Below are 27,305 nucleotides of genomic sequence, written 5' to 3'. Positions count from 1 at the left end.
TTAACTTCAAAATGAAGCTTGGTGGTCTTCATGAAAGTTGTAGCCCTTTGAGTTTTTTTTCCAATGGTGAATGAATAACTTGATTTGGACATTCATATCCTAAGATATGGTAGAAATACTAAGACATTGACATGTTGTGCGAGAATTGCAATGTTTTGATCTTTTGCTCCACTTTTGCCTTGCTTTGCCCAAATGACCAAAACCACTGGAAACACCATTCATTGGCTCTATTGGAAGTATTTTATCCATCTTCTTAGCTTCTCTTTGACTCCCATTGACCCCAAATGCATTCAAAATGCTCCATTTGACTCCAATACTCTCCAAAATGCATGAAAATACTCAATTTTATTTTTTATTTTATTATTATTATTATTATTATTATTATTATTATTATTATTATTATTATTATTATTATTTTGGTTCAAGTGAGATATATTGTACCTAAATTCACAAACAAAGAAAATAATAGCTCTTTTAACATGATATCTACATTTTGGAGCTTTAAAATAAGATTAAATATGGGACAAAATGGAAGTAAATATGAACTAAATATGTACTTATCACTTAACTTGCTCAAGCATATGGCTTTACTAGATTATGGGTTTATGCCTACAAAATTATGATTTTCTAATTAATCGTGTGCCTTCTAAAACCTCAAACAATTTAAGTCCCTATAAAATCATCAACACAACAATAAACACAAAATAGAGTATCATTCTACCTCGTTTGTCTTCCTTGGGTACCCATACTCATTTAGAAGATATCCTTTCTTGAATCTAAATTCTAGAAAAAATATTATTATTCTCCATGTCTGTTTTGATGAGAATGTTTTCCCCAGCTAAAACTCCTCCACAGTTTTTTACTTCGACTCCATATGCGATATCATAGGGGGTTGTCAATGCATCAAGAAGAAGAGGATGCCAAGAGATCGACACGACCATGTCGTCCCCATGTCACGGCCGTGTTACCATTCCAGAGAGAGACACGGCTGTGACATGCCCATGACACGATTGTGTCGACGTGAACCCCCTCCTCCGACGGATTTCACTCCCAACCCTCCTCTAATTGTTCCTTCTAGGCCTGGACAACGTCGACCACCACCCCCGACTCAACGTACATATCCTACGGTTCTATGACACATGACTCATGACTCAACATGTAACAAAGCTCTAATTGCATGTGTAGATGACTTCGAACCCACTTGCCACTCCTAACATGTAAAGAGCATCGAACGACGAGTATCAATGGATGAAAAATTCAATGATCTCCTATACAATAACACTTGGAAGTTGGTTCCACATGAACGAGATATAAACATCATTGGATGCAAATGATACAAGATATTTTGATGGTACAATTGAAAGATACAAAGCCAAACTTGTTACAAAAGGATTCAATCAGGTTGAAGTAGAAGATATTTTGACAATTTCAGTCCGGTCATCAAACCAACTACAGTAAGATTTCTATTATTTCTCATTATAACAAAAGATTGGTTTATCAGACAAGTTGATGTTCGCAATGCCTTCCTCAATTGTTGTCTAAGTGAGAATGTTTACATAAAGCAACCACTAGGGTATATTGACAACAAGTTTCCTACTCATGTCTACAAACTACAAAAGTCTCTATATGGTTTGAAGCAAGCACCATGTACATGGTTCAAGCTCCTTCAAGATTGTCTACTCTCCATTGATTTCAAGACTTCAAAAATTGATGTGCATATACAGATTATAGTATACAAATACTACGTAAATAACTTTGTGTATTAAATTTTATAGTCCATATTATTTAACGATATTTATTTGTTTAAAGTGCACTATTACTCATTATATTATTATAAAATATTCAATTTAGTATATGTACTGTAAAATTGGTCAATTTAATTCTTATATTATTAAAAATAAAACACTAAAGTAAAATTATTAACATCATTAGTTAAACTATTAAATATGTTGATGTGGCTAGATTCAATGGAAAGAATATGACTCTCAAATCACTAATTAATAATATTTTAATATAAAAATATTTAAATGTTGTCATTAACAAGAATTTCATAACATTAGAATACTTAGTAAGAACCCATAACCTAATAAATGAAGCGCTCATGGCCTAATGGATAAGGAATCAAGCGATTGTGGGTTCGAGTCCCACTGGGCGTGTTTAATCAAAATTGTTTGTAGTATATAATATTATTTGCTAACTAACAACGTAGCATCTGAGCTTGAACCCAGGCCAGAATTAATTAATATTATTTGTATTTTTACATTTTAGGTAGTAAGTGGTTTAATTTTTGTATAATTAATAAAATTATTTTTGTGATGTTTCATTTCTTATATTAATATTTTAATAAATTACTATATTAACAAATTCTCCTCTTTAAAAACAATTTTGCTTCGAGAGTTCCATGAGACCAAGATGGCACGGCATTCTGGTGCGAAACGGACGTTGGTGCAGTTGTCTGCGTTATTCTTTTGGCAACACATGCGATGAGCCGTTGAAAATTTTGTTGCCTCTTGTTCTCCACATCTCAACAAACCAAATTTTTGACTAGCACTCCCGCATGGTCTACAGCCGCTTCCGATTCCTAATTCTGTCTAGGGTAAGCTAACCATGGATTTTATTGTTGGACTCCCACCCTCGCAAGGTTATACTATTATTATGGTGGTGGTTGACCGGCTAATAAAATATGCGCATTTTGGGGTTCTACCATCCCATCTTACTGCCAGGAAAGCTGCACAATTGTTTGTTGATATCGTTGTCAAACACCATGGCTTCTTGACCTCAATCATCTCAGAACGAGACCCGATTTTCACAAGTGCATTTTGGAAGGCTCTGTTTGAGTTTAGTGGCACTGGTCTCCAGCATAGTATTCCATATCATCCTCAAACAGAGGTAGTGAATAAGGGCATCAAACAATATCTCCGTGCTTTTGTGAAATCGTTGATGCGTTGGGCCGAGTTCTGTTACAATACCAGCTACAACCAAAGCCTTAAAATGTGTCATTTTAAAGCCTTATATGGTATATTGCCACCAGTTATTTCACATTATGTTCCTAATTCTACTAATATATGTGCTCTAGATGACTTTTTGATGGATCGTAATATATATGCTCCTATCACAGCTTAAGGAAAATTTATCTGTCGCTCAACATCGAATGGTGCAAATGGCTAATCATAAACGTCGTGAAGTTGAATACGAAGTTGGAGCTAAGGTCTGGGTGAAAATCCATCCTTTTCGTCAGGTTTCGGTGGTGAGACGTCCATTCCGTAAATTGAGTACACGTTACTTTGGACCTTTTGAAATTGTGGAACGTGTTGGCCCTGTGGCATATCGTCTGCAACTTCTTCCAATCTCAAAAATTCACCCTATTTTTCATGTCGTCAGCACCAATGACCATTCTTGCCATTCGTTCTATTTTGCATGAAGGGTTGTTAGAGCGTCACGCTCTTGTTCATTAGGTTGATTTATCATCTGAGGAAGCTATCTGGTTCCTGTGGATACACTTGCTAAATTTTTTTCCAGGCCTTCACCTTGAGGACAAGGTGACTTCTGAGACTAGGGGTATTGATACGACATTACCACTGTTAGGCCACACTGAAAAAGAACTCGCAAATTACTAAATCGCTTCACAGATTATAGGATGAACTGAGCACCACTAGTGATTATGGATTCCAGAAATAAGCTTAGTTTGTGATTTTCTTTCCATTTAAAGCTTTGTAATATTCAGTACTGAAGGGACAAATTACACTACTCTCAACAAACCACTTTCATCATTACTAAAATTCATCCAACAACAAAAGTACCAAAATACAATTTTTGCCATTTTAGAAAATCGAAAAATAAATCAGGTAAAATAGATCAGATCAGGTTACTTACTCCAGGTCCCATTTGGCAAAACATCTGATACTTCCAAGTTGCTTACTATAGGCAAAAAAAAAAAAAAAAAAAAGTTGTATTGTACAATCTATATATAGCCTCTACCATACGCATAAAAAAAGTATATTATACAAATTTAATAATCCGGAGTAATCTTAGCCAAACACACCATAGGGGCATGCTTGGTGGTTCCAATTCACAATTCACAAATCACAATCAACAATAAATCCAAATATACACCAATAGCCATTGACAATTTGAAACCTAATTTTGCCAATTCATTCAGCAAATCACCAGGTTCATGATGCTCAAGTAATATTGAACTTCACCAAATGGCATTCGGCCCCGCACAACTTCCAATCTGCTCGAATGGATGATGGCACGACACGAAAAAACTTGAACAGATTAAGCTCACACAGGGCTTGCTTCCAATCACTTATTCCCGTTACCATTTTCGTTTTTCATAACCTCCACAAGGTTTCGGCCATGTCTACTCAAAAAGGTATTATATTGTACCAATTTATTCGTTTTTGTACTAGCACACTGGATGTGAAAACACGAAACCACTCTCCTTCTTCAAGTTACTTGAGCAGCAATGGCCTGCAAATATTTTATCTCCTAAATCTAACGACAACGCAAGATATATCGTCTTTACTGTCTCGCTTCAGTGCTTCGGCTGTGAGTTGCTTAGCGGCTTTCTGGGGGTCTTTAACTCTTCGAGCAATGTCTACTGCTTCTTGATTATCCATTACCTGGATTGATGATATGTCAGATGACGGGGATATGCAATTACGAGATGAAAATTTGAGGAATACGTTTATCACCTTCCAGAGGCCATCACTTGCGAGGACAAGGAGGTCATAGCTTCCATCGACATGTCTATCTTGAATATCTGGGTCGGATCGCAAATGCGATTTAAGACTTTTATCTCCAAACGCACGAGAAACAGCAAGTTGCCCATTCACTCTCGCAACATCCCCTATTAGAGAAGAGAAGCAGATTGGGTAATAAAATACCTCTCAACTTGTACTCAAGAGATGGAACATTTTTCTAGTCCAAACAGTTCAGGTTCATGCTAAGGAACAAACTCAAAATTTTGAGGAGAAAGAACTAACAGAAATTAGGTTATGTTCCAGGGATAAGTACAGATACATGTCAGGGCCGGATGGATACAACCCGCAACTTTTAATATAGAAATGCTAAATGTAACACACACACACACACACAAAAAGAGGGTAAAAGACATTTGTTTCAATATATTTGTTTTATGTTTTCCACATTTTACATCCCCAAACAAACTACAGACGGGGAATAAGTTTCACATAACTGATCTGGAAACTAATTATTAAGTCATATTTATCCAAGACATATTAGATTTTGTATATATATGACCAGTGTTGCAAAAATTCCTCCTAGGCACCGATTAATCGGCGCCTAGACGCTAGGTGCTGACTGACCGCTTAGCGTATCACCATAATTGATGGTCTAGGCGGCTGGCTGGCTAGGTGGCCGAATAGGCCGCCTAGGTGCTGACTAGACCGCCTAGGCGCTGACTAGGCCGCCTATTGCCTAGGCACCGACTAGATCGCCTAGTCGGCCAATTAGCTATTGTTCCCTTCTTTTTTAAATGGGTTATTTCACTCAAAACGACATTGTTTGGAGCGAAATAACCCTAAATTGTACAAACTCTAAATGTTTTTTAGGTTAATATTTAATATTTTAGTATTAACTATTAAAGTATTAAACACTTTATAATTATCAAGTCAAATTTTTAAAAAATAAAAAATAAAATAAAAAATACACGGGCGCCTAGGCGCCGATTAATCGCGGCCTAGGCGCCCCCTATGCTCCCGAGGAGCGCCTAGCGATTTTTTCAACCATGTATATGACAAATTGCTACGATTTCAGGAGAAAACCTGGCATATTTGAGACAAATCCTCCTTTCCTTTCAATGCTGCCTCGTTCAGTATTTGGTTCATGGTCAGTTGTCATCTGAAGGGCCTGACCTGTCTGAGAAAGAACGGCTCGTGAATCTCCCACATTAGCCACCCACAACCGTTGCCCATTTATCAACACTGCCGTAACAGCTGTTGACCCCCCTCGCCCCAAATTGGAACTGTTTGAAAGTATTGCTTCGTCAGTTTTCTCATAGGCCTTCGCGATTGCTCTGCCTGGATCCACCCAAAACTCATCCTGCTAATTTATGAACTCACAGATATGAGAATATGTGATAGTAACCTTCAAAATCCTAGCGTGCGACAAAATGTACATATGCAAGCTACATTATTATAATCATAATAACAAGAGAACAAACCGACCTCCTTTAAGATGTTATCCAACAAATGTTTTTGCAGAAAGGAAGGCACCCCGTTCCCCAAATGACCATCATAAATAGCAAACAATCCAAGCTCGTGTTCATCTATCTGCACAAACTTAGCAACATGGTAGTCTTCCATGGGATGAAGAGCTTTCCCTTTCACTAAGCTGAAGCCATATCTAATGTGGCCGTCATGGTTTCTACCCTTGCCAGAGCTATAAGAAGACTGTATTCCTATACACTGAATAGAATAGGAGAAGGGAAAGAAAAACAGAGAGAGGGTTTAAGACAGAAACAAATAAAGAACTTCGCAAAAAGGTGCATAATGGGACGAACCACTTCAGAGGAAAAAAAAGAAGTCTTTAATGCAGAAAAAGTGTAAAGTTTTCTTTACAGAAAGGTGCATAATAGGATGAATTGGGTAAATACAAGCCATTTCAGGAGGTTTAAAATGTCTACTGCCTTTCAAAGTTTCTTTATGTAAAACTTATAAGCCTTATCTTCATCATGCTTTCAGCTAAAGGGCATCACATTACACAAAATTATCATTATTATTATTGGTAATCATGGAGTTTGCATATCCCTTTTTTTTAAAAAAAATAAATTTTGTGGGTGTAAATTGAAATAATCAGTTATCATCTCAAAAGACGTTCTTGAATTTTCGTATATCCTTGCCCGGACATCTTAAGGGCAAAAAAGTAGAAATTTTTAAACTAGCATTAATATGCATTCCTGGAGCACTACAGCATAACAGCTACAATATAAGTTTTAATGATTCAATTTCTAAAACGCTATATCGAGCATTTAGACAAGGCATTGAGCATTTCTGACAAGAACCCTTTATTGAAATCAACCAGTTGATGCCCCAAAGTCCCACAAAAACCTCAAGAACTCTAAGAATTACTCAACCCTCTAGAATCCATTACATTAGCATACAAATAGGCCACAAACACAAGATTAACAGAATAAGCACATAGGAACCACCCTTCATCAAATTCTAAGATCAGTGGGCAAACAAAGATACTGAAACACAAGAAGTATCAGAAATAAAGTAGTAAAGGAAGTCTACCTCAGTGCAGGAAGCACTTAAACAGCTTAGTTTACTCATCACAGCAACCTGGCAGCCAGTTAAAATTTGACTCTTTAATAACCTAATTCTCAAAATTACTAAAATCAAATGATCAAGCTTCCAAATGAATAATCCTTAAAAATTCAAGAATAATACCATAAAAGGCCACAACCAAGCAAATAACAAGAGGTCCTTAATCAAAGCAAAACCCTTTAAGGCTTTAACCCAGAAAAACAAAGAACAGCAGAATTCATGCAAAACAAAATCAGAAATTGAGCAATCAAGAATTCATTTCATTTACCAATTTCAGAGACTAGAGAAAATCAAGAAATGGGTATCGCTATTTTGCTTCTATAAATTGGGGAAATTACAAAGTCTTTTCCCCGTTCTTCTCCTCATGAGTTTGTAAACCCATTTTGGAATTCAAAACAGTGAACCATAAAGAAAAAAGAAAAAAAAAACCCACAAAAAAAGATAGTGGATTATATATTATAAAATTATTACTAGTAATTATTATTGTTGATTAAGGAAGGTTTGGGCAGATAAAAAGGGAAAAGGTTTGCGGTTCCTCTGATTTTCATAACCGTCCTGTTGGGGTTGGAACTTGGAAGTGTGAGCAAGGGGCAAAATGGGAAGATAGGGAACCTTGTTGACTTCTCCGTTTGAAAATGTCATTGTTTGTCGCTGCCACTACAGCTCTGTAACCCCACAACACTTTTGACTTGTACTCCAACCATTCCTTCATCAACCCAATAAGGAAGTAGAAAGTTGGGATCTTGTGAAACATTTTTTTTTTTCACCGCGACACAACATGGAAAATGAGATTCCAACAAAAGGTTATTTTCTACCGAGTACTCAGCAAATTATACACTTGTGTAGCAATCATTATTGTGTGGTCCATTCATATTTTATACGTTATAAAATAATGGCCTGGTAAAATGGCTGTTAATTGTTAGCCGTTAGCTGATTGTGTTAATTAGAGAGTATAAATAGTTAATAACATTAGCTTATTGTAGAAAAGTGTTTGGTAAATTAGTTGTTAGCTGATAGCTGTTTGGTATAATTTCTTTTCTTAAAAAGCTAATTGAAAAAGTAGTTTGAAGTAGCTTTTTGAATTTTAACCTTTTGGAGTTGCAAAAAGCTAATTAACCAAACATTTATATTGATATTTTAACTAAATCAAACAATTAATAATAGTCAAATAAGCCAAAATTGACCTATAGGCCAATTTTTACCAAACGGGACCAATATATATTTAATACAAAAATAATGTACTTTTAGTATATTAATAATATACATTATATTCAGAAAAAAGTAAATTATTTAAGTACTGAAAGTACACTATTTTATATAATGTACATTCAATACACAAATAATGTACATTCAGTATATTAAAAATGTACTTTTTTGTTACGGTTCACACAGCACTGTGTGGACTATGGTCCCGACAATAATTTGTCGTTATGTAGACCACGGTAGAAAAGAATATTGAATTTTATAAGTTATAATAATATACTTTACGTGTTAAAATAATATACTATATATGTTAAAATAATGTACATTAAAATGTGCATTATGTGTTAAAATAATATACTATATATGTTAAAATAATGTACATTATGTGTTAGAATAATGAACCTTCTAGGATAAGATAATGAACTTTATGAATTAGTATAATGTATATTATGCTTTAGAATAATGTACATTATAAGTTATAAAAATATATGTTGCAGTGAGTCGCATAAAAAAAATGCGCGAAACAACGTTGTTTTTGTAACACAACCGACGCAATAACTATTGCGAGTCCTCAGTTGCTTAAATGATCCAATTATTCTTATGTTAATATCACGGTGCGGTCTAACGTATCTAGTTTCATTAGACAACGCAATCTCAAAGACGGAGTCAAAAAAAATCATGTCAGGAGGGTTAAAATTGTTACAAAAATTTAACATTGTATCATATACTATCGATATTCATTTTTAATTATACATTGTATTTTTCTTTGAGTACCAAAATTATACTTTGTATAATTAATAATTATGTATGAACTACATAATTGTATGAGTACAATTGACATCAATTCTAATCGATACTTTATATAATTTAACATAAAAAAAAATGTATACAGTAATAAATGTATTTTTATTTTAATATTGCTTATCATTTTTTATCAAATAAAAATTGTCAATTATTTTGTTGACAACATTATTTAGATAATTAAATGATATTTATTTTACTGATTGCCATAATATTTTAAATTTTGATGAATGAAGACAAAACCCAGAACCAATATTAACATTAATTTTTCCAATTTCAAAACTAAAAACATATAATAAATCACTAATTAATTAATCAACTAGTAAAACTAAATCATATATCCTAGAGATTTTTTAAGTTAAATTGGATACTGATGTCTTTTGGCATTATAATATTGAGAAAAGAAATAGGCTAATAAAGAAAGAATGAAGGATTTGATTACGTGATTTATATCTGTTTATTTGGTGAATTTTTGTTATTATTTAATATACATAGTAGATTCAACATGTTCAATGAAATGTGAACATGTTCGATGAAATATCTCATAGGAAATGTTGACACTCGAGTGCTACATTGCCGTACGATAGGCCTTAGAAACCGAAATGGCTAAAGCATTGGAAGTCATCGCACATAGACCTCAATTCATCACATAGTTTCATCTCTTGCCAAAGTCTCTACATTGCAATCCAAGGAAATCTAATTCACCTCTATGAGCATATAGCCATTAATGTGCAATCCACTATCAGCTTAGGCTTTTAGTTGAGATGGAGCACATGCTTCAATTACCTCATACTCCATTGTTATTTTCCTTTACTTGCTTGCCTTTATTTTACATTGCTCTCTACTTGCACTTTGAATACAATGAAGTGCCTTGCTTGCCTTGCTTTAATACGTTTAACAGATAGATCAAATACACACCAACCAGTAGTGATAAATTATATTCTATCAAACAAGATGAAGATGCATATATGAACCTGAGTTTATAAGATGAATCCTCCATATTCACACTTAAAAGGCCCTAATAAAATATGATACAACAGGAAAGTGAGAATCCTGATAAGCTACTATCACCTCATATATGCAATTGTCAAGACTTTTGGTCAGCTTAGACTAGTAACACAACACTGATGTTCATTCCATCCTTTGTACATTCACATAAGTTCATATCTTGATTCTCTTTCCCGGCTATTAATCTCATGTCCTGTGAACAATGCCCGAAAGTTATAGATTAGGGGCATCCAAAACTCTAAGACGGATATAATAAACCATATATTTCAATATAGCATGCCTGCATTTCACATAGCTACAATTCATAAAAAAGGATATGGAATTTTTGCAGTTTCTTCTAACCTGTTAGAGATCTAGTGGTCCGGTGGGTGGCACAGAATCCTCAATTGCTAGAGGGAATTCAATGTCATAGAACCCTGATTTTATACACCATTCCTGCATTTATTTGCACGTCTTTAACTGTTTATTTGAATATGGAGGAATAGTAAGAGGGGAATGTTGCTGATAAGCTAGCTATATATGTTGCGGGACTAATCAACCGTTAAACAATCACTAACGAGAAAAATTCTTAATGCCTATGAATGTTTATTACCATCAGTGTTGTAAAAATCAGCCTAGGCGGCGGTATCCCTAGGCCGAGGCAAAAAGGAGTGTAGGCGGTTGTTAGTCATTTTGATTGGTTTTTCCGCTCAAAACGACCTCATTTTGAGCGGATTTAAAAAAAAAAAAAAAAAAAAAAAAAAAAAGAATTTAGGCGGCCGCCTAAGCAGCGCCCGACTAGCACCTAGCGCCTTCTGCAACATTGATTGCCATTATTCCATTCTTTCCAACTTAATAGTTATACTAGGTACTCTTCATTCATTAATGGCAAGACCATATTACCCGGGGTCTAAGAAAGCCGTTGCCAGTTCATTAGCTGATTTGGTTGTGGATGCCTTTGCAAATAAGATGAACCGGTCCCAATGGCGTTGTCATCACCGGCAAATTGATCCGAGTAACTAGTACTGGACGGGGACCATACAGGAACTGCACCCCTACTGCTACTTGCAGATTCAGCTGTTGAATCTTCAGAATTCCTCCTACCTACACCAAAAGGAGATTGCAGCGGGGCATTGTTGTTACTTTGAATTGTTCGAAAAACTGCTTGCCCAGTTCTGTTTCCCCTCGGTTCTTCAGTTACATTGACATTTTCTGGCACTTCTGCTCTACTATCTTCACCCACATTTCCGAGATCCAATGATGTCTCTTCATCTTCACCCCTAAAGAATGATGAAGTTATGCTAGGGACCATCTGATCCTCGTAATGCCTCGTTGCAGTAGCTGAAGGATTATTTCTGATCGGTTCATCGTCCATTTCCATTCGTGCATCTCGGGGAAATGCTAGCGGTGCAGACTCGGTGGAGTCCCCGTGCCCTTCTTCCATACCGTTCTCAATTGCAGCTCTCGAGGCGGCTTCACGCTGTGCCATATGAACAAGGGCTGCTTGCAATCTTACCTTTGCTGCATCGATTTCAACAACCGGAAGAGGATAGTTGGAACCTAGTTCAATTCCAGCTGCTTGGAGAACCGACTCGGGTGCATTCCAAGGATGGTGTATCCATTCGGTAGGAAGTCGAGCAAGCTCGGGAAGCCAACGGCGTACATACTCCCCATTCGGGTCAAATTTGTAGCCCTCAAACTGTAAAAACCAGTAAACATTTGTTTAGCATGTTTCCTATGAATTCTCCCAATAGTAAAGGGAAAGAAGCCAGAAAAAAATGTTGCAGAACTATAAACATCAACTTTGGTAAAATAAAAATATTGGGTTTATCCAAGAGGTGGGAGGAAAGCAACTATTATTATTTCCACCGAGACTATTAGCTGTTTGGTAAAATAGTTAGCCTATCAGCCAAAATTGGCTTATTTGACCACTATTAGCTGTTTGACTTGGTTAAAAAATGAATGTAAGTGTTTGGTTAATCAGCTTTTTGTAACTCCAAAATGCTAAAATTCAAAAAGCTACTCAAAGCAACTTTTTTAATTAGCTTTTTGAGAAAAGAAATTATACCAAACAACTATCAGCTAACAGCTAATTTACCAAACACTTTCTACAATCAGCTAATGTTATCAACTAGTTATACCCTCTAACCCAATTAGCTAACAGCCATTTACCAAACAGGGCCAAAATTGCCAATTTATGCATACACTTAAGATGAAATCTGAGATAGCTTCTTACCTGTGGATTATCAATTCGATCAAATTCACGGGCATCTGGTAGGGTACCAGTGATGTATTGCCAACCAAGAGCATCGCTCTCGAGATCTGCATCTAACAGAGTATCCCAAAAGTACTTCATTCCCCATCTCCAAGAAAGCTGAAGAACCTTAACGAAGAAACTCGACACTACAACTCGTATCCGGTCATGTAACCATCCAGTAGCCCAGAGTTCTCTCATGCCCGCATCCACCAAAGGATAACCCGTTCTGCCTTGCCTCCACGCCTTAAAATAGCCCTCATCTACTACCCAAGGAAAGTGCTTTAGATGACCAAGAAGGGGCCTTTCATGGCTGTAAGGATGATTGAAACTCATATATCTTGAATACTCTCGAAGCCCGATAGACTTGAGGAACACATTGCAACTATCTTCACCGGCTTTGTTCCCTTCATTGGCCCAAACAACTTGCTTAATGCGAACGAGATGGAATACCTTTCGAACACTGACTTCCCCGAAATGTAAATGCGGGGATAGAAATGATGTTGTAGCACTATCAGCCTTCCTACGGTTCGTGGCATACTCTATTAATGGTCCGTTTATGAAAGCACTCAATGCCTTATCAGCATTGCTCCACCCGGGTGACCATGCTCGAGCAAGAAGTGCATTGCTTCCTTTCTCCGATTCATCTTCAAATACCAAGTTGTCAAGATGACATCTCGACACATCAGCTGCAAGAGCAAGAACAACGTTAAACTTACTTTCCTCTAACACAATTCGGGTTGATTTTGCTGAAGAGTTTTTAACAGTAGTATTTAAAGCGAGAAACAGGAAACACACCTGAAATTATCCGTTTAGGTGGGAGAAGTGGAGCCTCGGGATCATAAGGCATGCTGAGACATTTATCCCAAAATGCTTTGAAGGTAGTGAATGGGCGACCTTCATCATCAAGAACTTCCCAAGGTTCGTAGAGTAAGTCAGAGTTGAAGGAGCGCACGGATACACCTTGAGCAGTTAAAATTTCCTTTACGCGATGATCTCTTACAAGTGATAGAGGATCTAGAAGTAAAAGAATAATAATGGTAGTTAATTAGAACCTCTCAATGAGTGAACATCATTATCCTACTGTCTATATAAATTAATCTGCAAACATCAAAAGAAATCCCAGAAGGCAAAATGTTCTGTCTCTTTTATACATCACAAAAGAGTAGAGGATACTACTTATTCCTATATTTTCATATTGAAGATGATTACATGTCAGAACTAATAAAACATTGACACTGTTGGGCGGAGGCCAGTAAAGGCCAAATCTAGCACCCGGTGGCTAGGGATTGTTGGGCAGAGGCCGGTAAAGGGCTTAAAGGGGCAAGTCCAGCACCCAGTATCTCGAAAATGTGTGCTGTATAAGGAAATAAAGTTGCGCCTTCGCTACTTGCTATAACTTTTAGCGTAGTGGTAACTGGTAAGCGCTTGATCTCAAAAGACACTTTACTTTACAAGGTAGTAAGTAAAAAAGTGGAATACAATATCAATAAATTAACCAATAGAAGGAGGCAGCTAGCTTTTATGGAATAAACTAAACATCACTAACTAGAGAAACCAATTAATAAAACAAACAACCATATTGGAGCTAAACAAATGAATATAAAACAGAAAGAGAACCAAGGATGATCAATATCAACTGACCATACAAGTGATTGAAGAAGAGGTGAGTGGCACCAGTAGACTTGATAACTTCAAGAAGAGAAGAAATAGTATCAGTGGATCTCTTTGTGACAAGGGAAGTGCCAAGGCTCCTCAAGAAAGAATCAAGGTGACCCAAGCTTTGTTTTAGCCACCATCTTGAAACCCTCCCAGGGTAATAGTGCCCTTCTTCCTCAGGAGCCCATATGTACAGTGCCACCACTGCCCCTGCCCTCACACCAGCAGCCAAAGCTGGGTTATCTTCCACTCTCAAATCCCTCCTAAACCATACAATACTACAACCCCCACCAGACATTTCCCCTCCTTAGATTGCAACAACCTAAATCCCAGTACCCCTCCCTCAGCCCCTCCTATCCACACACCATTATAATATGTATTTCTTCAAGTTTAGCAGCAAGAAATAGTAAAATTTGTAGAGACCCAAAGCTTTAACTACTCAATTTGTAAGCAAGAAATAGTATAATCTTTGGCATAAATTTGTAAAGAACCAAGCTTTAATAAGTCAATATCGTGTGTGCGGGCAAAAATAAAAGAATGAATCCAATTCTACCAATTCCGGGTGAATCTGGGTGGGTTTTTCCTGAAATTACCATTTGCACAATTGACAACCAAAAAGACACAGGCTGGGCGGGAGGGTGAAGGTGATTGGTGAAGGTAGTGGGGTTGAGAGAAAACTGATAAGCAAATTACAGCCACAACTTTTCTTTTTCTAGATTTTTGTTTTTGTATCTGTTTCTTATCCTATGATGAAAAAAAAAAACAAATCTCACAAAGTTCTCTAGTGCCTTCTGTAATCCATTTGCGCTTGAATTGGAATGGAAAATATTTGAAGCTTCAAATTTGTCTTTTACTTCAGCATGTATATACATGCATACACATACGCAGACCTTGAATTTTATGAATTATTACAAGGTGATAGTGATTTGGTAGCTGATAGCTTTATCATGCAATACCGTATAACAGGTCCACAATCCTGAGCCTATACGACATCATTTTGAATTTTAATTTTAACGACAATCATTTGTTGTTCAGTTTGCGTTATAATTTTTTTTTTAATATTGTAAAATATGTGTATGTATATCGTGTTATGTGTTTCTGCACATCATGTTATGCAATTTTGTACCTTAAGCGTAAGGATTCTGTACCTGAAATTGTTTAGTAATTGTATAACAAAAAACATATTGTGTATCTTATTTAACGAATTTACGTCTTGTATTATGAAATTATGTGCCTATAGGACATAAATTATTTATAAAAATCAGATATGAGAATAAATAAAATAGAAAACATGTGTATGTATCTCGTAGTAAAATAGAAAATATGTGTATTTATCTCATGTTATGCGTTTCTGTACATCATGTTATGCAATTCTGTACATTAAGCGTAAGGATTCTGTACCTAAAATAAATTAAAATTTGTGTTGAAACATGAGAAACAGAAAGTTACAGAATCTGTTAAAGCTTAAACATCAAACAACGTCGTTTTGATCCAGAGTTCACAATACTATGTTGATCCTGGTCCACGATATAAATTGCCTCATACAATGGGATAGAGGTATCCGCGGGCTTGGGCTGGGCCCACCACTAGCTCGTTTAGTTTTTGGACCAGGTCGGCCCAGTTCAAATAAAGTTTGGACCGGGCTTGGCCCGGTCCAAAAATAAAAATTAAAGTCAATTTCGGCCCGCGGGCGTGGCTCGCGGGACAGCTACGGCTGTCTATGATGGGCAGCCACCGGCGCCGGACAGTCGGTGGCTGATATTATCTTTTTTTTTTAATTATTTTATTTTATTTATTTTTTGTAATAATTAATAAATAGGTAACCTGTAAAAAAAAATTAATTGAACAAATGTAGCTGGTAGATGGGTCTATTTGACACTTAATTTAGTTCGTGGTAGGAATTGAGCATTTCGCAGTAGTAGATGGGCGCTTATTTGACACTTGTACATAGAAAAAAAGATTAAAAATTATATATCGAATAATTTGAGTTATGTATTTCTTCTAAATTAGTTAAGTTGACATATTTATTTTCAACTATTTAACTTATGAAATATTACAAGAAAATAAAGAAATCAATAATAAATAATGCAAGACCATTATAAGAATAGATTTACAAATTGCAACTACTAAATACTAACTTACTAGTTTGTGCTCATATGGCATGTAGTGACCTCTCTCATGTGGGAGCTCACGAGTTCGAGCCTCAAGTGGAGGCGTTGTTGACTCTGTGTGACTCTGTGTGCTTCATTAGATTGAGAAAGTATGTTGTTCACCTTCATTAGATACTCAGGGCCGGTCCAATCATTTTCTAGGCCCGGGGCAGGACAAAAAAATGGGCCCCGGTTAATATATATTTCATGCCTAAGATTTAATTTAAATAAGAAAAAAATTACTAATATCAATAACTTTAAATAAGATTAACAAGTTTTTAACAATTTTACAGCGACAATAATAATCATGAAAAAAAATCTAGGTGCTTTCCTTAATGTAAAATAATAAATAATCGTATAAGTGCCTTCATAAATAAATAATTATTATAGTTTATAAAAATGAATAAATAATTTAAAATCGAGTCAACTTATAAACAATAACATTGTTATCATAATAAATAATAAATTAATTATTATTAAAAATTTATAAAACAATAATTACAAACATATGTGAAGCTAAAAATATTTTTTTGACTAGGAGAAAGAAATTAAAATATTTCCAAACGCAATAAAAAAATTCAAAAAGATATGAAACATAATTATCTAGATAAAATAGTTTGAATATAAAGCATATTATAAATCACACATCTTCTATATTTATATGATTTTTATAAATACTTTTTCTTTTAACTAGATAAATTTCAAACTTTTTTACAATAATTTGAATACAATGACACATGATAGAAACTTCTATATTACATTGATTAGATATTCATAAAAATGTACGGAGTAAATTATATTTTAATTTTTTTCATAATTCAATCTAAAAATATATCATATAACCCCCTTCGTCCTATTTTTATGTGTCTTGTTTGGTTAACATGAGTTGATTGAAGTTTTTTTAATTCAATTTTTCATAATATGTTTAGTATAAGTATATAAAAATTTATAAATTTAGAAACTGCATTAAAATTTTAATATAAAAATTTATATATTTAATATAATTTTTTTTCATATTATGTTTAGTATAAATTTATGAAAATTTATATATTTAAAAACTACATTAAAAATACTACTCCGTATTAAACACAAAAAATTATTAAAAATAATTTTTTAAAAGATACATTATAATATAAGCAAAGAAGTAAAGTTGAGGAATTCTAAAATGTAAAGGGAAGGATTGGATCACCGGCCTTTGATTGAAGGAGGTTAAAATTTAAATATCTTACCAGCTAAGCTAATTCACCTTAGTATAAAATATATGTATATAAATTACTTATACTCAATACATATATACTATGTATAAGAGATAAGATGGGGCCCTCCCCAACCCATGGGCCCTGGGCAAGGGCCCAGCCTGCCCTTGCCCCAGGGCCGGCCCTGTAGATACTGGAGGCGTTGTTGACTCTGTGTGCTTCATTAGATTGAGAAAGTGAAAGTATGTTTGAACAGATACTACCAGGGCGTTTGGTTGGAGAGGGGGAATTATGTGGGAAAAGAATTATAATTCCAGTGTTTGGTTGAGAAAGTATGAAAGTATGTATGTTTTTCACCTTCATTAGATTGAGAAAGTGAAAGTATGTTGTTCAGTATGTTTGGAGTGTTTGGTTGACAGGAATAGAATTACTGGAAATTTCAATTCCAATGTTTGTCAAAAATATCCATTATTGTTGTTAAACATTAATTTTAGGTTAAAAAGGGAATGGGTAATTTTGACTCATCACTATCTTTTTTTTCCAGGAATTAAAATCCCAGGGGGGGACATGGGATTTTAATTCCATGAAAATGGGGGAATTGCAATTCCATGGAATTGCAATTCCCTCCAACCAAACTACAGAATTTAATGGCCTTTGGAATTAGGTGGGAATTAAGTGGGAAAGGAATTTAAAATCCCCCCAACCAAACGCCCTGTACAATGTAATAGAGTTAGTAGCATATATTTTAAGGTAGTAATTATTAATTAGTATTCTAGTTAGGCAAGTATGTTTGAACAGATATTACAATGTAATAGAGTAAGTATGTTTGAACAGATACTACAATGTAATAGAGTTAGTATCATATATTATAAGGTAGTAATTATTAATTAGTATTCTAGTTAGGCAAGTATGTTTGAACAGATATTACAATGTAATAGAGTCAGTAGCATATATTTTAAGGTAGTAATTATGTATGTTTGAACAGATACTACAATGTAATAAAGTCAGTAACATATATTTTAAGGTAGTAATTATTAATTAGTATTCTAGTTAGGCAGTTAAATAGCTAAATAGTAAATACAACAATACGTACGAATTTAATAATCATAAAACCAATATGGAAGTTTCTAATGTGATAATCTCATGAGTTATTACTCTATTATAATTATAATATATATCTATATCTATATTATATTTTTTTTAAAAAAATACGAGCCAACGTGCCAGCCTGGTCCATGGGCCAAAAATTAAATGTCCGTAGTATAAAACGGGCTAGCTATAGTCCACCCATTGTAGCAAATGGATCGGATCGACCCGGTCCAATGGACTGGACTTCGGGCAAACCTTTCCGTTTGACACATCTAAATGGGGGTTAGGACACATCTAGTTTTCAAGAGACTTGTGCTACTTACACATGAAGATCAAGATTTTCAAGCCAAACTCTTTAGTTGAAGAAAAGAATAAACTTTATTACTTCAACCTTTGTATTCTCTACTCGATAGTAGTAGAAAGAGGTGGAGTAGACTGGTGATAGTCGAAAAACCTGGTGGAGTTCAAGACCAACTTTGTGTTTAAGGCTTAAACGTCCTTTGTACTATTGGGATAGTGCAAACCTCCTTGAATTTTAAGAGAAGAGTGGAGTAGGCGTTTTTGCCGAACCACCATAAATAAATAAATAAATAAATAAATAAAAAAAAAAAAAAATATATATATATATATATATATATATATATATATATATATATATATATATATATATTTCTACTTTATTTATTATTTGCATCTTATTCTTATCACGAAGCAAATCTAAATTTTATAAAGGACAAAAATATGTGCAAACTAATTAAAAAGGGGTAAAAACAAATGTCCTCTGTGCAAACTCAACTAAAAGTTACATTGTGAAGAAGTAACCCTTCAGATCTGCTTAACCGAATAGTTACAATTTTCAAAATCGCCCCCCCCCCCCCCCCCCCTCCCCTCTCCTCCCCTCTCTATACTCGGCCTGAATAAATGAAATACATGCATTAAGTTACGAAGGCTTCTTATTCCACAACAACGAAAGTACTTTTTCACTCTTGAACCATTTACCTACCAAGACCAATAGTTGTGTTAGTGGTGATGTGGTGGTGGTGATGGTGGTCATAGTGTTGGTGTTGGTGTTGGTGTTGGTAATAATAATAATAATCCGGAAACTAGTTTGAAATTAAAAGAGATGAGAGAAGAGAGAGACATGAAAATAAAGAAAGCAGAAAATGTCTTCTAACTAAAAATCTAGGAAGACATTTTTCGTCAAATTAAACATTTTTTTTTTCTTTGTTGATTAGAATGAATATTTTTCTTTGACTCTATTTTGTTTGAATACCCAAACACGGGAAAGTTGAGAAAATGACTTCACAGGATTTCCGAACGAACTCTAAATGCAACACAATTGTTATGCTATGGACCAAATTCCACATTGCATGTGGACCCTAGTAAAAAATGACATCCAAATTATGTACATGTAGTTACCATATTATGTACTTTCAATTAATAAATTATGTACATATTACAATTAACATATTATGCACATACTGTTAATAAATTATGTATCTATTACATCTATAACAATTAAAATATTATGTACCACAGTTAATAAATTATGTAGCTGCGATGTAGTTAACATATTATGTACCTTTCATTTATTTATAGGTACATAATCTTTAACTAAAGATACATAATACGTTAACTGTAGGTAAATAATTTGAATGTTATTTTGGACCAGGGGTCACAATGTAAGGTGGACCTTGGTCCATGGTATAATAAATTTGTCAATGTAACAAGGAATGAAGATACTACTTGTACTCCCAAATTTTACTCTTAACTTTTACTTCCCTTACAAATCTTGGATGTAAAAGACAACTCTTTCTGGACACACAAGATGAAAATGTCCTATCCATGCTTGCCATGATGGAGTAGAATTTGAGAGTCCCCCTAGTAGAACTCAGGTAACAATGTCACAAGAAACTAAAAGTGTACTTTGTCCAAATTGAGTAAAAAAATTACAAAATACAAGAAAAATAATATTATACAAGAATGTACAAATTCAAAATAAGATACTAGCATTGCAACCACCGCAAATTATGCCGTGAAAACATGGTGAATACGGTCCTAAACGGTATCGTTTTTACCGAAAAAAATAAAATTAGTTAATGTGTTGTTAACGGCGTTTTGCATTCTATGTTCAGATTATGAATTTACATTTATTAAATTATGAATTTTCTGTTATGAGATTATGAATTTACAGTTATGTAATTATGAATTTTCTGTACATTCATAATCTCATAACAGAAAATTCATAATCTCATAACAAAAAATTCATAATTTTATAACAGAAAATCCATAATCTCATAAAGAAAATTCATAATTTCATAACTGCACATTCATAAATCCATGTCTGCACATTCATAATTTATGAGTGTTGAAGAAACTTGCACGAAGAGGAAGTGAAACCGCAAAATGTGAATGTGAAGAAGAAAAGTCGCGATGTTTAAAAAAAAAAATGAAAGATTGGTGGAAGATAACGGTGCCCGTAGGCACCGTTACCGTTTCAAACCGTGTTCATTATGGATGGTGAACAGAGTTCCATGGCATAACGATTGTGCAACCACAAGCTATAAAATAAATCAAGAATCAAGAATGGACTCAAGGGGTGTATTGGATCAATTTAAAGTTTTAAAAGATATTGTTGGTCCAAATGGCCTATAAAATGTACATATCTTACAATGTTCTCAAAGTAGTAGCAATGCTAAATAAACACTTTCAGCCTACTATTACCGATCCCTTTAGCCCAATATGCTATCCACACCATTGCTTGTAATCAACACCATATTCTACATCTCCACACTCCAAACTTCTTCATCACCACCACCCTTATTTGCCACGAGCCAAAATCCTAATTAAAAAACTCTAACTCTATCACCCTACACATCCCTAATAACCAAAAATTTAAAAATACCATTGACACAAAGCTAGGAATGATGTCAATGAATTGGGATGATGGTAGGGGCATATATTGCTTGCCCGGGGAAAAAATTTGTGGCATAATTTAATTACGAGTTAATACCAAAAATTGTCTTCGACTATAATGATTTTTCTCAATTTCGTCCTAAACGACTTTGGTGACTTAATTTAGTCCTAGAGTTTTGTGTTTTTACTCAATTTAGTCTCAAACTTTTTTGTTTTTGCTCAATTTAGTCTCTCATTTGTTATTCCGTCCATTTGATGTTAAATAAATACACAATTCTATAATTTTAATACTGACATCTCTTTACTCATAGACATGTGAAGTGCGAAATCCTTCTTTTTTTAGGAATTACTCCCAGAATCACTCCTAAACTTGCGAATATAAAATTTGATTCTCAGGTCTTGGAGTAATTCTCGGTGTAATTCGTACAAGAAAGAGAGATTTCGCACTTCGTAGATTGAAAGTAAAGAGAGGTTAATATTGAGATTACTGAATTGTCTCTTTATTTAACATCAATTTGACGGAATAACAAATGTGGGACTAAATTGAGCAAAACACAAAAGTCTGGGACTATATTAGGTCACCAAAATCGTTTAGGACGAAATTGAGAAAAACCACTATAGTGGAGGACAATTCTGGGTATTAACTCATTTAATTACTAATATCACACTTTTTTTTTAACAACGTAAAGAAAGAGACAATTTCAAAATTTTAACCTTAATATAAAATTTACAATCCATTCTCATATTAAGGGAGAAGAAGAAGAAGAAAATTATAAAACATCTTTTTTCATTAATGCATTGCATCTCAAGAATGAAAACACAAAAAATAACTACAAATTTATAAATAGTAGGATTATAGTATAAAAGAAAATTAAATATATTTAGTTTGTTAGATAAAATTGTGATGTTGTATATATACTAGTATTTCACCTGTGCAATGCACATTATATATTATATGCTCATAAATTTTGACAAATAAATTTAAAAAGATAAAAAATAAAAAATTCAAAGTTTGTACAGTACAGTTTATAAACATTAAAAAAAAAACATTTTTAGAATGAAGCCATAGGGAGAATGCGAACAACCATATTATGGAGTTTGTTTCCTACAATCGGTACCAAATGATGCTCTTTCTTCTTCTTCTTCTTCTTCTTCTTTTTTTTTTTTTTTTTTTTTTTTTTTTTTTTTTTTTTTTTTTTTTTTCAATTGCAATTGCAAGTTGTGTGGCATACTGGCATGTGATTAAAAGTCATTTTTAACCTACATAACACATTTAAAAAAAAAAAAAATAGAGCCTCTATGAGTCTTTATGCCTTTTAGATTCCCAATTACCAAAATTTCCATCCAACTCATTATTTTTCTTGATAGTTTGGCAATGTTGTGAATTTGTGAAGCTATCTTTGGCACTTATGATGTTTTGATTGAGTGATTGACTTACTTGAAGACAATCAAGGTTAAAGTGTGAAAATATCTGATAAGTGCTAAAAATACATATTTCTAAGGGTCAAGTTGAGGTTGTTTAGTGCATAATTGATGTCTTTTGTGTTTAATTGAGGTGATAATTGATGCTACATGGTATAAATGAAATACATAGACTAAGTGTGAGTGCATTTTGGTATTTTGTAGGACTTTAATTGGGATTGAATTGCAAGCATTTGGACAAGATATGAGGCTTAATTGGAAGAAATCCTAAAGGAGGAGGAATACGGAACAGATCACGATCGTGGAAGTTAAAGTTTGTAGATTTCTAGAAAGTTGTACGTCGGAGATCACGATCGTGGAACCTAGGGATGGCAGAACTCCAAAAAGATGTACACACCAATCCACGATTGTGACTTAAATCTCAATTTCTGGGAAGCAATATTATACGAACCAGATCACGATCGTGGATCGTGTTGTGAAACCATGTCGAGAAGTATTTAAAGGATTTAAGGAGTAGACTTTTTATCGGCAAATTATACCGTGCACCAGGGCGCACAATGCATTGTGCGCTCTGGCCCAAAACGACGTCGTTTTGAACCTTTTCGCGTGTCTGTTGTTAACTCCTTAAAAAAATATCATGTTTCGAATGTACAGAATTGTATAATTAGAATACACAGAATTTTATACCTGAAAACACAGAATTTTATAACTGAAAATTCCCATGTTTCGATTGTACAGAATTATATAATAGAATGCACAGAATTTTATACCTGAAAACACAGAATTTTATAACTGAAAATTCCCATGTTTCGAATGTACAGAATTATATAATAGAATGCACATAAATTTATACCTGAAAATATAGAACTTACCAAAACGACGTCGTTTTGGGAGGCGCGGGGCGCACATTGATATGTGTGCCCTGGTGCACAGTATAACGATTGCTTTGTATCTAGACTTAGTTTTTTTTCACTTCCACTAGCTAGTGGTCAGTCCGTTATTCCCTTTCATTTTGGGCTGCAGATCGCACACCTCCTTCATCAGTTCTGCAACTTCTCGGGTTTGGGCTCCCCGAGGAAATTCTAGGGTATCATCGTTGCTCTCTTCGCCCCATTAGTGGTCATCCGCCGGCCACCATTGAGCACTAGTAGTAGTGTCCTCTACTCCAAGATGCTCGAAGGGCGACAAGTAGCTGTGTTGACCCAAAAGTAGCCCCGCTAGTGACCGAGATCACTCATTCCCTTCGTTCTCTCCTTTCTGGCGCAGCGAACCAAACCTCCGAGCACTGTGTCATGGTTGATCTCAATTGGCCGATCGCTATCGTACCAAGGTAGTGGGATCTACATACTCATGGACTACCTTTGCTGTCGAGCAATGCACCAACGCTTCCAAGACACAAATTCAACCACCAACGCTCCCGATTGCACCCATGAATTGGGCTTGATGAGTGTGTTGTGTGAATCTCGCCCTGACCAGGTTCCACCTCCACTATGGGAAATTGCCATGATCTCCACATATTGCTTGCTAAGGCGACCTCCAAAGGAGCGCCATAATGCCTTTTATTATTGAAAATTAAATGTAATAGTTGTTATATGTTTTTATTATTGTTGAATAAAAATATTATTTGCATTTCAATTAAATTTATGTTAAAAAATTAAAGTTTTAATTTATGAAAAAACAAATTATTTTTGTGTATAAATAAATTTGGTGTAATGTGTTGGAGATGAATAAAATTTGGTGTAAGAATATGCTGAGAATATTCCTTTTGGTGTAAAATTTAGTGTAGAATTTGGTGTAATGGGTTGGAGATGGTTTAAGGACTCAAATCTAAAAGCAATGGTTTTTTGTCTGATTCCGGCAAACGACGCCAATGTTGGTTTTATGACTATGTAGTCGACAGCTAACGAACACAACCGTTTAAAACGAAGCAAAAATGTGTAAAGAATAGGTAACGATAACGTAAATAACTTAAAATAATAATCTCAGTATAAATTGTCTTAAGCCTTTTTAATTTCGGGTTCTGTTTTACACCCTAAGACGGGGTATTTATACAGGAGAACTAAGTACCCAAAAGGAAACTGAATTCCTAATCGGCCTACCAGATCTGAGTCCAAGCTATAAAAATACTTCATAACATGCAAATAGGAAAGCTAAGTCACATAATTTATGAATCTGTCACAGTTGGGCGTTGGAAGGGTATTAGGATTTCTAGGAATGCTCCTCATGTTTCTCATATATTTTTTGCAGACGATTTGGTGTTCTTCGGGGAAGCAACAATGGAGCAAGCGGTGGAAATGAGAAGCTGCCTGGATCGATTTTGTGCCGGTTCTAGCCAAAGATTAAGTCTGAACAAATCTTCGTTGTTCTTCTCAAAGAACACGGAGATTTCCTTGCGGCAAAGTATTGCGGAGAAGGTTGGGATTTCAAGTGTGTCGGATATGGGTATGTACTTAGGCATCTCATCGATTCACGGAAGGCTCAAATCTGAGTCCTTTGCTAGGATTATCGGCATAATACAATCCCGATTGGATGGATGGAAGTCCCAAACACGCTCTCTTGCTGGGAGGCACGTACTAGCCCAGTCAGTACTTTCTTCCATTCCCTATTATACAATGCAGACAACCTTGATTCAGTCGGGCGTTTTGGACAACATTGAGAGGCTAATCCAAAACTTCCTGTGGGGTAGCAAGGAAGGGGAGAGGAAGTGTCATCTTGTGAGGTGGGATTTGGTCACCAAGGAAAAGGCTCATGGCGGATTGGGAATCAAGAAGCTGGATGCAATGAACCAAGCATTCTTAGCAAAACTTGGTTGGAGGATTCTACAAGGAGAAGAAACTCTCTGGTCTCAGCTGTTCAAAGCCAAGTACAATATTAACACTACAGATTGTTCTTCTTGGAAACTCAAAAGTAATATGTCGAACGCATGGAGAGGAATGCTTAAAACAATTCACATTCTACGTAAAGGAGTTAGGAAGCATGTGAGGAATGGGAACACACTCTATTTTGGCTTGATCCCTGGTTGGATGATAATCCTGTCATTGAGTCTGCGTTGAGTTTGGTTGCAGAGGAAGACCAGACTAGAACGGTTGCGAGCTACTGGGATACTGATCATGGCTGGCTCTGGAATCAACTTGACCAGAAACTTCCACTTGGAATTATGAATAGACTTCCTGCGACTATGATTAATGAAGATCCAGAAATGATGGATGTTATTGGATGAAAAAAATGAGAAATCGGGGGGGGGGGGGGGGGGGGGGGTTCTATGTATCCTCGGCTTATGACTTAGCCATCGGAGCAACCGAGTCTGTGGAAGCTGCCAAGTGGAACAGCATTTGGAGGCTGAAGGTGCCTAATCGTATACGCACTTTCTTGTGGCTTGCCCATCATGACAAAATTATGACGAATGGGAACAGGTTCAAACGGGGGATAACTGAGAATGATAAGTGCCCTCTGTGTGTTGACATGGTTGAAGACATTGAGCATGTTTCGCGTCTATGCCCAACTGCTGATGAAGTCTGGCAAGGGGTGATGGCAGCTCACCATGACAGTTGGACAAACTGCCCTTTTTCAAACTGGCTTGAGAAGGGAATATCGGAGATTGGTAGTGGTCGCACACCCTACAAAATGAGCTCCCTGTTTGCCACAACGATGTGATGGGTGTGGAAATGGAGGAACGAACTGGTTTTTGAAGGTTCCTCCAAGCCGTTACAGTTCAAATTAAAGTGGCTTGGATTCGGGCGCAAGTTGAAGAGTTCAGCAAGGCGTTCGCAAGAGCAAATGGCTCTCCGGCCTGATACGTCGAACTGGAGGTTACTATGCTGGTCTAAACCACCGGAGGAGTTCGTCAAAGTCAATGTGGCGGCTCAGCATCAATAAACAACAGAGCTAGCTGCGGTGGTGCTGTCAGGGACCATACAGGGGATTGGTGCTATGTCTTTACTTTCTCTATTGGTAATTGCTCGCCATTCGAAGCTGAAGCATGGGCACTTCTGAAGGGCATACAACTCACCATAGACATGGGATTTATTAAAGCTATCTTTGAATCCGACTCGGAGGAGGTGGTCACATATATGACAAACTCAAAGCCCCCATGCATCACAACCCATAATATCCTGGAAGCTTGCAAGAAGGAACTCCGAAGATTGGAAGTTTGGCAGTTGAACGCCGTGCTTCGTGAACAAAACAGGGTTGCGGATAGCCTGGCATCCTTGGCGAATAACTACCCGGCTGGTTTTCACGGTTTCTCTGAGCCACCGGTCACGTTAAGAGGTTTCTTAGAAGATGATCTCTCTGGGATTCCTTTTTGGCATTATGTTCACAAACCAGTTAACAGTTT

General features: G+C 35.5%; 2 protein-coding genes across 6 annotated transcripts; both read right to left on the bottom strand.

The window, feature by feature from the left end:
* Positions 1-3,962: 3,962 nt before the first annotated feature.
* Positions 3,963-7,828, bottom strand: LOC109184798 (probable protein phosphatase 2C 10). Of its 3 annotated transcripts, none has more exons than XM_019334839.1 (6): positions 7,561-7,827; positions 7,260-7,307; positions 6,192-6,431; positions 5,790-6,066; positions 4,698-4,852; positions 3,963-4,625 (listed from the first exon to the last, which is right to left on the bottom strand). In XM_019334839.1, exons 2-6 carry the CDS (start codon positions 7,296-7,298, stop codon positions 4,485-4,487), a joined length of 852 nt encoding a protein of 283 aa, XP_019190384.1. In that variant the 5' UTR covers positions 7,299-7,307; positions 7,561-7,827; the 3' UTR covers positions 3,963-4,484. The 3 variants fall into 3 exon arrangements, with proteins under 3 accessions (XP_019190384.1, XP_019190383.1, XP_019190385.1); XM_019334838.1 differs by lacking the exon at positions 7,561-7,827 and adding an exon at positions 7,416-7,547; XM_019334840.1 differs by lacking the exon at positions 7,260-7,307 and having other exon boundaries at positions 7,561-7,828.
* A 2,393-nt stretch (positions 7,829-10,221) lies between these two features.
* LOC109184795 (cryptochrome-1-like) lies at positions 10,222-14,998 on the bottom strand. Of its 3 annotated transcripts, none has more exons than XM_019334836.1 (6): positions 14,182-14,998; positions 13,336-13,554; positions 12,520-13,226; positions 11,187-11,982; positions 10,645-10,763; positions 10,222-10,509 (listed from the first exon to the last, which is right to left on the bottom strand). In XM_019334836.1, the coding sequence occupies exons 1-4, from the start codon at positions 14,492-14,494 to the stop codon at positions 11,194-11,196; spliced, it is 2,028 nt and encodes a 675-aa protein (XP_019190381.1). In that variant the 5' UTR covers positions 14,495-14,998; the 3' UTR covers positions 10,222-10,509; positions 10,645-10,763; positions 11,187-11,193. The 3 variants fall into 3 exon arrangements, with proteins under 3 accessions (XP_019190381.1, XP_019190380.1, XP_019190379.1); XM_019334835.1 differs by having other exon boundaries at positions 10,222-10,497; positions 10,647-10,763; XM_019334834.1 differs by having other exon boundaries at positions 10,222-10,497; positions 10,647-10,739; positions 14,182-14,996.
* Between the last annotated feature and the right edge of the window lie 12,307 nt (positions 14,999-27,305).

Source organism: Ipomoea nil, unplaced genomic scaffold, assembly GCF_001879475.1.
Source record: "Ipomoea nil cultivar Tokyo-kokei standard unplaced genomic scaffold, Asagao_1.1 scaffold1286, whole genome shotgun sequence".
In the NCBI taxonomy this organism is placed as follows: domain Eukaryota; kingdom Viridiplantae; phylum Streptophyta; class Magnoliopsida; order Solanales; family Convolvulaceae; genus Ipomoea; species Ipomoea nil.
Note: the sequence above shows the minus strand (reverse complement) of the source record. Positions and strands in the feature narration are given on the sequence as shown.

Coding starts and splice junctions, on each gene's coding strand:
- LOC109184798 (XM_019334838.1), bottom strand. Junction 6,432..7,259: donor TAAGTGCTTCCTGCACTGAG/GTAGACTTCCTT, acceptor TATTCTATTCAG/TGTATAGGAATACAGTCTTC. Junction 4,853..5,789: donor ATTTGTCTCAAATATGCCAG/GTTTTCTCCTGA, acceptor CTTCTCTAATAG/GGGATGTTGCGAGAGTGAAT.
- LOC109184795 (XM_019334836.1), bottom strand. CDS start 14,494: ATGTCTGGTGGGGGTTGTAGTATTGTATGGTTTAGGAGGGATTTGAGA. Junction 13,227..13,335: donor ACCTAAACGGATAATTTCAG/GTGTGTTTCCTG, acceptor TTGCTCTTGCAG/CTGATGTGTCGAGATGTCAT. Junction 11,983..12,519: donor ATCGAATTGATAATCCACAG/GTAAGAAGCTAT, acceptor TGGTTTTTACAG/TTTGAGGGCTACAAATTTGA.